At 38.3% G+C, this 11941-nt stretch overlaps 1 protein-coding gene across 1 annotated transcript in view; it reads right to left on the bottom strand.

Moving 5' to 3' along the window:
* The window catches only part of ogfrl1 (opioid growth factor receptor-like 1), an 11838-nt gene extending 7580 nt beyond the window's left edge, over positions 1-4258 (bottom strand). Inside the window, exons 1-4 of the mRNA XM_042215152.1 lie at positions 3884-4258; positions 1862-1948; positions 1663-1741; positions 1227-1305 (exon numbers count right to left, since the gene is read on the bottom strand). Of these exons, the coding sequence (XP_042071086.1) occupies positions 1227-1305; positions 1663-1741; positions 1862-1948; positions 3884-4069 (431 nt within the window). The 5' untranslated portion in view covers positions 4070-4258. The remainder of the gene's footprint in view (positions 1-1226; positions 1306-1662; positions 1742-1861; positions 1949-3883) is intronic.
* Between the last annotated feature and the right edge of the window lie 7683 nt (positions 4259-11941).

The following is an 11941-nucleotide window of genomic DNA, read 5'->3' as shown; positions in this document are numbered from 1 at the left end:
ACAGCATGGCTGTATGAGGGCTGGGGGGATAAATACGCAGTATTTTAAATACTAGAATTTATTGCACTAACGCTCTCTAGCATTCAGAATTTATTTGTTAGTTCTTTACCGTATTTAACATTATCTGTGCTGAATCAGCACATGTACAGACACGGTTTACTCTGAAAATTACACTTGGGAGTTTGAATAGGGGAGAGGGGCTGGGAATTATGTTTTCAAACAAAGCGTTAATTCCATTAAAAGTTATAGACTACTTTTGAGTCTCACTGTATTACGGGACAAAGTGCGTCCCTTATTAGCTCAATACGGGACGTGTACTTTTGTTTCGAAATACGGGACGATTCCGTATTTTAAGGGACGGTTGGCAACCCTAGTGCCAAATAACTGCAGTTCCTTCAATGGCCACATGAGGCTGGCCCCAAAAGCAAGTCGTTCCCCTTTAACACTTGTTGTGCATTGTAACACTTCCACGTTACATATCAAACATGGAAGTCATATCAAGCTAACTACAGCTGTCAAGCTTGATGTGACAATCACTGTTTAAGCCAACGGTCCCCAATCTTTTTTGCGCCACGGACCGATTTAATGTCAAACAACATTTTCACGGTGGCAGTCGCGTTGTGTCGCGGATAAAGGTGTCGCGGACAAATACAACAAAATAAAATGATACGACCAAGACAAAAACTGTGGTATTTTGTAAATATAATAATAAACGTGAATTCACTGTTTAATTGTGTAACTTTATTAGCAGTGTCCTCCTGCTAATAAAACGTCTCAACAACATTGAGAGTCACGTGTCTTCTCTGCCCTTTAATGCGCTCTGGTCTCTATGGTAACGCGTAAACATTTCTTTCAAAATAAGACACACAACTACAACACAGGAAAAGACCCAGAGAAACGATAAAAGTTATCAATAAAAACTCCGAAAACCATAAATTTCACACCCGAGCCTCAACTCTTGCGGCTTGGTACCGGTCCATGTCCCAGGGGTTGGGGACCACTGGTTTAAGCCACTAAAATCAGTTCTGAAACCTGACTGGACAGGTTAAACTAAGTGAGCGGTCATTAAAATATTCCTGTTTTTTATTGAACTTTAATCTGTAACAGGATAGAAAAAGGAAGCTTTGACATGTCATGTTACCGTGCCTTCATGCAGGCTAAGAACAACTTGATGCACGAACACACAAGCTGCATGAATATTAAAACAAATGGAGGGAATGTCTCACCACTGAATATAGGTGTGATTGTGCTCCAGTTTGTCATAGTCGCCTCTCCACTTAGAGAGAATCTCCTCTATGTAGATACCTGAGAAGAAAGAGGAGCTAAATAGCTGCAAAATAGATCTGTATTGCATGTGTGTGCGCTTGTGTGTGTGTTTTCGTTGTGTGTGTGTTGTGTGTGTGTGTGTGTGTTGTGTGTGTGTGTGTGTGTGTACGTGTGTTTAAACAGTGGATCAGTCCACTAATCTGCTGGGCTTTCCCTGTCAAACATGACCTTTAGCCAAACAAAACTCACTAAGGCCAGCACTAACATCTCTTCTCTCCAGTGTTAACAGATCTGCATATGGTGCGTCACTTTTGTTCTGTGTGTGTGTGTGTTGTGTGTGTGAGTGTGGTGTGTGTGTAGGTGTGGTGCTGTGTGTGTGTGTGTGTGATATCTCACCATCAGGCACTAGAGGGATCTTGTTCAGGTAGAAGCGCAGGTTGCGGTACTCATTGGGCTGCCGGGACCTTCTGAAGTTCTTCACATGAACACACACAGAAAAATATATCACAAAGGGTGTCTGCATTAGTGTGAGTGTATGTGTGTGATGAAGCCTGTCTATTCTCATTGTAGGGTACACATGTGTGTGTTCATGTACCGGGTAGCTGTGCCGATATTTGTAGAGGTCCCTGGCGGCATAGAAACTCCTCTTCATCTTTGGAACAGACTCCGGGGAGTCAGTCAACTGAAAGAGGAAGAAAGAAGGAAAGACAGAAAAAAATGACTCTTAAGAATGGAAAAAAGAAAACAGATGGTGTGTTGCCCTTAGATGCCATTTAGCTGAATTAAAAACATTTAGTTGCTTGGAACATTAATATCTATGTTTTTCTCATAAAAATGGACAATTTACATCAGCACTAATGTGAACCACCACCAACCAGACACCTCTGTCTAATCGGGGTCATTTTTTTCATAAAATTTAATAAATGTGTTTTTTAGGTCTTTCTAACCTTTAGGGCCCTGCATGGTCAGGCTCCTCAATATTTATCTGACCTGCTGAAACCACATCATCTTCTCGGGCTTTAAGGTCATTAGATCAGAGACTGCTGGTGGTACCGCGCACTCGTTTTAAAACTCGTGGTGATCGGGCCTTTCAGACTGTGGCACCACGGTTGTGGGATTCTCTCCCACTGTCTCTTCGCTGCACGGACTCCATTGATTCTTTTAAGAAACAGCTGAAGACATTTTTATTTAGAAAAGCATTTGATTAATTTCTTCTTATGCTGTTTTTATAGTTTTATTGTTTTACATTGTTTTATTTACTGTTATATTGTTTTTATATTCCCATTTTCTGTGTTGTAAAGCACTTTGTGATTTTTATCTGTGAAAAGCGCTATATAAATAAATTTTACTTACTTACTTACTTACTTCTTAGGTCATTTACTATAATCCATAAACTATCTCCCTCCTGACTTTAAAACAAGTCCAACTTATAAAAACAGAGCAAAACCATAAGTCTGGTTTAACTTTTAAGAAATAATCTATGAAAGATTGCTCCTGTTCGACTGTTATAACCTGCTGGTTCCTGTATTATAAAACAGTGTGAAATAGCCTAATAACAACAATCCCGTCAGCTGCTCTGAACGTTATGGCACACAGTTTATGTGCCTGTAGCCTAAAAAGAATAAAACGTTTTCACTTTCTTTGTAAACCTGTAGGCAGTGTAGGGTTGGAGTTATGGTTCCTTAGATTACTTTGATAATTAACAAACATCACGTGAACAGGATGTAGCCCATAACATGTATGACAGTAGTGTACAGTAAGAAACCCAAGACTGAATCCATTTCTTCTCAAATTTGGCATGATTTTGACACCTAGCTTGCACAGTCCCACCTGGCGTGCTGATGCCTACAGTAAGATCACAGCATGGGTGTAGCATGAGGGCTGGGGGGATAAATACGCAGTATTTTAAATACTAGAATTTATTGCACTAACGCTCTCTAGCATTCAGAATTTATTAGTTCTATCTTTACCGTATTTAACATTATCTGTGCTGAATCAGCACATGTACAGACACGGTTTACTCTGAAAATTACACTTGGGAGTTTGAATAGGTTATAATTTTGCGGCAGTAACCTGCTAAATGCATCTAAACTTCCACAAAAAAACAAAACAAAACAAAAAAAACCCCAAACTTATTTGGTTGAGTCCATTTAAAAATAAAACATCGCAATAAAGGGCGACCTCGTCCTTATCCTGCCTGGCTGCCGTGTGTGTGGTCATTAACCTGCCTGTACACGGTCCCAGAGGAGGCTGAGCTGCTGCTGATCGTTTGTTCCCGGCAGATAATTTAGTGGTTATGTGAACTCATAACTCATATTGAAATAATGGCAGTATGGCAGAAGGATTGTCGCTATGATTTTAATCCATTTTAATCTTGCTCTAAATTACGAGGAGAACCTGTCCCCTATAATTTGTCCCCGCGTAAATGTACAGCCGTTTTCCACAGCATGCGTGTACAGCACGTCTTCACGGTACATGAACTTGACGTATTTCTGAATGAAAGTTTGGTGTGAGCTGTGTCTCGGGTGCAGACATCACCGTAGCCCGGTTGTCCTTACTGTGTCCCGGCCTTTTTGCCGGTGGCCCACATGTCCCGGCTCTCCGGCGTGAAACGTACCTGCGGTGTGCTGTCTCCGGCGTGCCCCGCGGCCCTCTCGCTCTCCGCCGGGCTGACGGAGTCGGAGATGCCGCTATCATCTTCAGCCGCCGGCTCGTCGCTCTCCGAGTCCGATCCCCACGTCGAGTCACATTCCTCAATCGTGCTCGGCTCCTTGAAACGCCAGCTGCCCACCAGGTTTCCCATCTAAAAAACATGCAATACCCGCCTTCTTCTTCTTCTTTTTAATTATCGCTTTTTTTTAAAGGTATAAATACTACATAATTTTGCCCCCAGCCTCGTTTTTCGGTTTGCAGAGCGGTGGGTTTGCACTGCGCTCAGTGCGGAGCTTTTAAATGGCAGAAAAGGGGGATTTCCACACTGGAAGGATGATGCGTGTTTCTGTATGAGAGGCCATTAGTGCCGCAGAGGCAAGAGGCGGTCTTACACCTGTGAATTGTATGAAACAAGGTTACAGTTGAGTAAAGCTAAGCTAGAGACTAAAACTATGAGTGGAAAACCTCCAAATAACCCCCCCCCCCTAAAATAACAACAAAATAAAATAAAAAAGGGTAGATTACTAATTTATGTGTAAGTATACATGTAGTCTACGCTGCCAGTGATGTTGAAAAGGTGCAAAAATGATCAAGAATCAATGTCAGAATTTAATATTGATTCAGTCAAATTAAAGTTGACAGTAAAAGATTAATTTAGCACAGTTTCAATTACTGTTTGCTATCTGGGATAACTAGCAAAAATATATATATGTTGGATTTTTGTTTTTAACATCAATACAATCAGCTTGAGGACACTTATGCTTACATGTTTATTGGGACTACGAAAGCGTAACACTAAAACAAACACTAATAAAAGCTAAACTTAAATGAGCAAACCCAGTTTGGAATTTTAATAACTGAATACAAAGAATCATATGCTCTTTAATGAAACACAAATTATGATTGAAAAGGTAAAATTAAAACAACTCTCATAAGAAAAAGTGAATGTTGTATCATCAAAATACACATTTGTAGTTAAGGTTAATGCCAAATGTTAACTAATTTAAGAACTTAACAATGTACAGTGTTGTTAAATACATAATTTGTGTTGTATGCTATTGATACAAGGCTTTCTGCAATCACAAAATATGTCCCAGGATTTTTCTTTTGGAATATGTAGGCTATTTACAGTAGCTTAAGCATGTGCCACTGTCTGTCCCTCTGAAACTACTCTGATTAAAACAGTAAGAATGTTCAAAGAGTCCCAAGTTGTTTTCTTTGCAGTCATGGTTACTGACTGAATCCTGGGAGGTTTTTAATTAATTACAAAAATAATGCCACAAAACTTTTATTCAATTTTATATACTATACATTAACTGTGAATATGTAAACACGATGCAAATATGATATTTACAGCACATTTCCAACAGAGCTCCAAATCAAATACCTTTATGTTGCTCTTTATGAGTCTTTGTAAGTATTTTAAGGAGTCTATCATCATTACTGGCAGATACAATGTTTCTTATTTGCTGTATTCTATTGCTCTGTGGCATTAATTACCTTCTATACATATCATTACAACAACAGCATCAGGACCAGAAGTGCATCACGTGACACAAGAACAGCGATTATGTCTCTCCAGGAGGAAAGTGAAACTGTGTTGGTTGTTCCTTTGGAAAGTCCATGTGATCTTATTGATTTTAAAGTGGATTTCTTAAAAGTGTTATTGTATTTGCCGTTTTGTTTTTAACCCAATTTATAGAACTTAAAAAACTTTTAAAGTATGGATATAAACAGAAAAGAATTACATCCTTATGGTGTAACAAGAGCTCATGTAAATGTTTACATCATGCCACTCTTTTTCTCAGGATAAAAGCTTATAATGTTTGTAAGTGCATACATCTTGTGATAAATTGCCAAGATACCACTTACAGATTTAATAAAGGGAATTCCCTATCGTGTGGCTTGTGGCAGGTTTCAATCAAGCATCTGTTTGTTTCTTATGACTCACAAAGTTGCTTAAATTATCTTGTCATGAAAATTCCTGTAAAGGACTGTTCATTGTTCTTCTTCTTGCTGTTCCGTTTCAGGCTTTCTATGAAACTATTTTCTTTCCTCATTTTCCTTTAGTGGATCTTGCAACAAAAAAGCTCTAAATTCAAGAAAAAAAAATGTTAAAAAAATTTGCAGTTTGGCCGATTTTAGCTATCATTCATAGATTTTAGTCCTTTTAGAGGCACAGTCCTTGAGGACAAAAATCTATTTACAGTCATGCTAAGCTTTCATATAGGTTCACCACTGACAGCCTGGGTTGTTGGTGAAAGAGGGTTTATTGCAGGTTTTGCTGTATATGTATACATATTAAATAATGAATTAATCAGTCGTTAATCATTAATGCAAATATGTAACAAGCTAATCACATTGCAGAAACTAATCCTACATGCATGCAGATAATGAGTCCGTTCCTTGTTGACCACCTGTTAAATCCGGACTTTCAGTCAGGTGACCAACTTGCTACCCTGACGGGTAAAATATTGCTTCATCATGATGGCCAATGCAGAACAGTCGGTAGTACTGCAGGACAAAAGTGTTGTTTTTTTCACCTATCTCAAATCTCGTATCATAACAGTACAGTTGACTCAGTGTTTTACCAATTTCAGGTAAACTATTCCATTGACAGCCTGGATTGCTGCAATTTGGCCCGCCAGAGTTGGGGCAGGTCTGCTCACAAGTTGGTGCCACACTCTAGGCCATTCTGGAAGCTGTAAATAAATGTTGATTAGTGCAGTGATTAGCTGATTATCCAATAGCACAGCAACTTTCTAGCATTTCGGCTAAGTTAAAATTAAAGATGCTCGAAGGATGGCTGGCGGGTAAAGGACCACAGTACGTCACGTCATATGAAAACTATGGATAGCAGCAGAAGACCACACCATGTGCCGCTCGTGGTAGCTAAGAGCAGAAAACTGAAGCTACAGTTTGCATTGACTTATTCAAACTGCACAACAAAACATTTGGAAAAATGTTGCCTGACTCTTCATTTCTGCTTTGACAGTTGGATGGCAGAGTCAGAATTTGGTGTAAACAGATAAAGATCAGTGCATCCTCCTTGTATCTAACTCAAGCAAAGTGTAGTTAAAGCAAATACCCTATTTCTAAAAGTGATTATCGTTTAAAAATTTAAAAGACATTTTTAAAGCAAATGTCATAAAGGCAGCTTTGACCTCCAAAAGCACATACAAGTCCAGATCGAGTGGGTGTTTTTGATTTGCTTAAGCCTGTGCTTTGGCTTCTGTTAGACTAGGAAGATGATTCATCAGAGGGGAGTCTGCAGTTCCTGGCAGAGTGAATGACACTGATGTGACTCTGAACTTCCAGCCCTTAAACTGGGATTTGTGGTGGCCTGGGTGAAACGTGTCAGTGAGGTGAGGATAGAGTCATTTGTTGGTCAAGAGAAAACTGCGCAATGTGGAACTACAGTGAAACTACAGTGAGGCAATCGAGAGAGTATCATCAGTGTTTCCTGTCAGCACATCAAACACAGAAACTGAATTTGGTATGTATGGTATATGACTCAAATTTAACATTTTAGAAAATTTTATCTGAAATTAATATCTGAAATAGCTGCAGTTAGTCAGCTCGATCATGTTAACCTGTGTAGTTTATTTTGGGATTCATTTCTCTATAAAAACGAAATGTTGTACCAAAGTTGTGGAAATGTATTTAAAGAATTCTTACAGCTATAAAACCATTGTTGTCTATAGTGGAAATCCAGGACCAGGGTAGCTGATTGTTTTTGGTTGCTAACATGTTAAAAAGAAGTGAAAAATTACAAATTTTCACAGTCAAAATGAAGGTCAAACAACTGCCTTTTCAAGTGACTCATGTTACATTAAAATGGTTTAATTATCTGACAAATACAAACATGTTTTCATCCAGGTGCTGTTGTTTCTGTGGCAGTTAGCACACTGCATTGGTCCTCTATTTTACTGACAACTGCGGAAGCAGTGGAATTGACATTTACAAAATGAGGAATTAAGTTTAGAACTATCTTACTCAAGCAAACTTCACTAAGAGGATGTATTTAAAGGGCTGTGAAAACAAGAAAACTCTCTCGATGTTGTGTATACTTTTCAAACTGTCCAAGATAAGGATTTTTTTAACCACATGCAAAACAGGCAAATTAAAAAAAAAGTAATAATAATTATTTATGTGTAAAATTTATGTGTAATATTACATTGGTTATATTCACCATAGCCTGTAGTCTGGATTCAGTGCTGGTATACAGCATAAATCTCCAGAATAGTAAAACACCTCTGCACTTGAATATTCCCGCCAACATAATTTGCTGTGGGTTTGGCAGACTGCAGTATCATCCTCTCAGGCTCATTACATTATATACATCCATGTACTCAGAGGTTAAAGTGGGCTGGAACGATCCAGTATGATATTCCAACACCTCCAGTTAACATGCAATTAAAACCGATAGGCAGGTTAATGCATTTACTGTCGAGTGAATTCATTTTTCAGTGTGCTGCAGCCTGACTTTCCTTCCAGTTGTGTGCATCAAGATAGTTACTCAGTAACAAGCTGGCATCAAAGACAAGGGGCGAGAACAGAAACAGAAATAAGTGCCAGGTAATTTCAAATGGAACTTTTCAATCAGTTTAAACATCCTGTCACTCTGTTAATACCCCATCATTTCATATTTCATGACTTTGCCTAAAAATATTATTTTGGGGGTGTGTGGGATCAAAAAAAACAATTTTGACCACTTCTACTGAGAACTATGGCGGAGGATTAGGGCCCCTGGAAAAAAAAGTGGGGATGTCTTTTCTTTCTTTTTTTCCCAGAATTCTGAGGGAAAAAAACTGAATTCTGACTGGCTGACCGTGACTGAGATGATAAACTGTCAAAGTTTTACTTCTACAATAGTTAATTAAGGCAAGGCAAGTTTATTTATATAGCACAATTCAACAACGAGGTGATTCAAAGTGCTTTACAGAGACATTAAAAACAAAAACAAATAAAAAGCATAAAATTGATTAAAAAAACAGTAGATAAAATCAGAACAGTAGATAAAATCAGTAGTTAAAATTTAAGTTTTGAAATTTAAATTTAAATTAAATATGTTTCTTACATTTCTGTAGCTAGTCGTGAGATCAATGAGGTGTTTCACTGTGAGTCCGCTGTTTTTATACCATCTCTATTTTAGTGCAATGAATGCCAAACGTTACAATAAATTCATTTCTAAATTTTCACAAACTTCTTGGTCTGTAATAATTATAGTTTTTATATGTATTGGCTGCTGGGTTTGTTGTACCCTGTGTTTATTAGTTTATTCTAATGTGTATTTTAACTTTATGATCTTTAATGAATTATCTAAATCATTCATATATTAATAAAAATTCAAATTAACATGACCAACTTACTTGGCAAGTACTTTGCTGTTGTTGCAGGATGGTGTCAGAATAATGTGTTTTGGCAGTACTAGTGCTCACTGTCAAGCTAATGCTACTATAGTGAAAAATCGCACAAAACTCACTGGAGATGCAGCCTCAAGTTCCAAAAAACAGTGTACTGAATAACAGTTTCAATAAACTCAATAAAGCATAGATGAAAAGTAGACAAAAAGCGCCCCCAGGGGGTTAAGCTGTAGACAAACAAACTGGAACACAGTAGAAGACAATCTGAGCCGTTAGCCATCCATAAACAGGGATCCAGAGGGACGCAGGTGGCACCGTCTTAAAACTACGCTCAAAGACAAAAACAAAAAAGAACCACAATGCATGTGATACACACAGTACGTGACTTGGGTGAATACGTAATCGTTAATATACTGATCACTCATGCTCAGATCAGCCTATTTGCTGAAAAATAAAATGCAACTTCTAAAATGTTTGAGGCATTACATGAGAACTAAAATAAAATAAAACCTGAGACAACTTTAAACGCTCCCGTGCGAATGACTTTCCAATGCTTGCTTTGGTATAACTGAGGTTTAAACATAGTCTACTAAACACACTGATTAATAAATGATTAATGAATACAAGGTGATTGTCCTATGTTCTTTTGCAAACTGAACACCACATGAACAGTCGTCATACCAGCATTGATACACAACAGAAAAAAGTACATACAGGTAAAATAAGTTCAAACAAGTTTTCCAGTGCAGTTCAATTTTATTCAGTCTAATTCAATCCAGTTTTATTTGTATTGTGCCAAACACAATAACAATAACCTCAAAGACCTTTATATGTAAATTCATGACTTTACAATATAAAAGAGAAATCTCATCAATCAGGTTTTCACCTCTGAGCAAGCACTTGGTGACAGTGGGAAGGAAAAATGCAGAGTGTTACTTTTTATGATGGACCAGAAACTGTCCTCATCAAAGTTTTCTTAAGAGGTTTATTGTATCTTGGATGGTTTGTCAATGTTCCTTTGTCTTGTTGGCTTCTTCTGACATATCGTTCTGAATTTGTTGCAAAGTTGAAAGAAAGATGTGGCCAGCGGTCGACTAGCTAACCTAATCTTTAAAGTAACTCAAGTCGTGTGCTTGTGATGGTAAACATCTGGACCACAGTGTTGATTTGTGAAGAAGTAACTCTCATGACTCATCCAGTGATGTCATTCCCTGGCCAACCAGGGTCATGCAGTCTGTTGATGTCACATTTTTGGCTCGACACAGCTTGTTTGGTACGACAGCAGAATAGGTACTAATAAAGTACCGTGTACTACTACCTAATTGAAAACCCCAAGAACGGATTAAAATAGTTTTAGTTTCTTTTTCTTCTGAGTCAGTTGTTCTTTTACTAGTTAGCTAAAATAAATTAACGAACAACGAACCGTCCCCGTGACGTCATATTGTGTACTGGCACAAAATGGTCTAAAATCGTTAAACACGCATTCTTAAGTTCCAGCTTCATAGACAATGTTATATTTATGACAGTTTTCAGAGGGGCTTAGAGCTCCATGGTGTAAATGAACTAAAACATGCAGTGTTTTAGTTCATTTTAATTCCATAAACATCAAATATATATGTGTATAAGTAATTAAATAACATCCCAAACAAACAAACAAACAAAGACAATATACTACTGCGGCTTTAATGTTGCAACAAACATTGGTGTTGCTTCCTCTCCATGATGCGGGAGATTACATGATACTCATACAGGTATGTGATAATCAGATTCACGTTCTCTGTGAAACACCACAAAAACACAAAGATAAATGCCGAGAAAATTAGGATGAGATAAAAAAAAAAAAAGGTAAAGGAGTGTAGTTTTTGTGGCAACAATAATGACAGAGGAAACATATGTGTTTTAGATTGGCTGAACGCATGCCTACAAATAAAAATACAGATGGCAAGCCAGGGCCAAACTTGTGGGAGGTAATGTGAGATTCAGCCTCTCTGAGTGATTAGTTCCTCTTTTTTCCTCCTTACTGACAGTAAAAGTACCACCAGGGGGCACTGTTTCCCAAAGAATGCTGCCAGCTTGTCTCATTACAGGCGTCTCACCAGTCTGCTTGAGTGTATTCACGCGCTGCATGTATGTGATTGTGCTTATAGGCAGATCTCTGCAGGGGAATTAGGCACACTCACATAGTGTGTGTGTGTGAGTGGGTGTTTGTGTTTGTACAAGTCTTAAAAGCCAATCGGTTTCCCCAGAGATTGGCTTGCCATTACATTATGTTGGCTACCTGAGATAGAAAGGCAGCGATCTACCATAATGACCTTAAGAAAGTCTCAGTAAAATGAGGGGAAGGTGGATGAGCGTCTAAAAGAAAGACACACTCTTTTTTAGTTGATGTACCTCTTAATGAGATTGAGTCCAGGTCCCTCTCTTTAAACTGATCATCCCTTAGGAGTTTTTTTCCAGCAATCTTTTGGGTCAAGACCTCATTACCAGTGTGCCTTTGTTGCCAGGCTTCCAGAGGTCACCTGCCAATCAAATGGTGTGTCGAGTCTGCCAGTGTGACACCAGTAACCTTTGATTTTATTATGGTGGAATGTGTGTGAGAGCTGCTCCTTTCTTGGGATTGCTTCTGAAAAAAGAAGGGTCAGTCATGAATGCACCCA

Source organism: Haplochromis burtoni, unplaced genomic scaffold (assembly GCF_018398535.1).
Source record: "Haplochromis burtoni strain Fernald_Lab_line unplaced genomic scaffold, NCSU_Asbu1 Contig_664, whole genome shotgun sequence".
Lineage (NCBI taxonomy): Eukaryota > Metazoa > Chordata > Actinopteri > Cichliformes > Cichlidae > Haplochromis > Haplochromis burtoni.
Note: the sequence above shows the minus strand (reverse complement) of the source record. Positions and strands in the feature narration are given on the sequence as shown.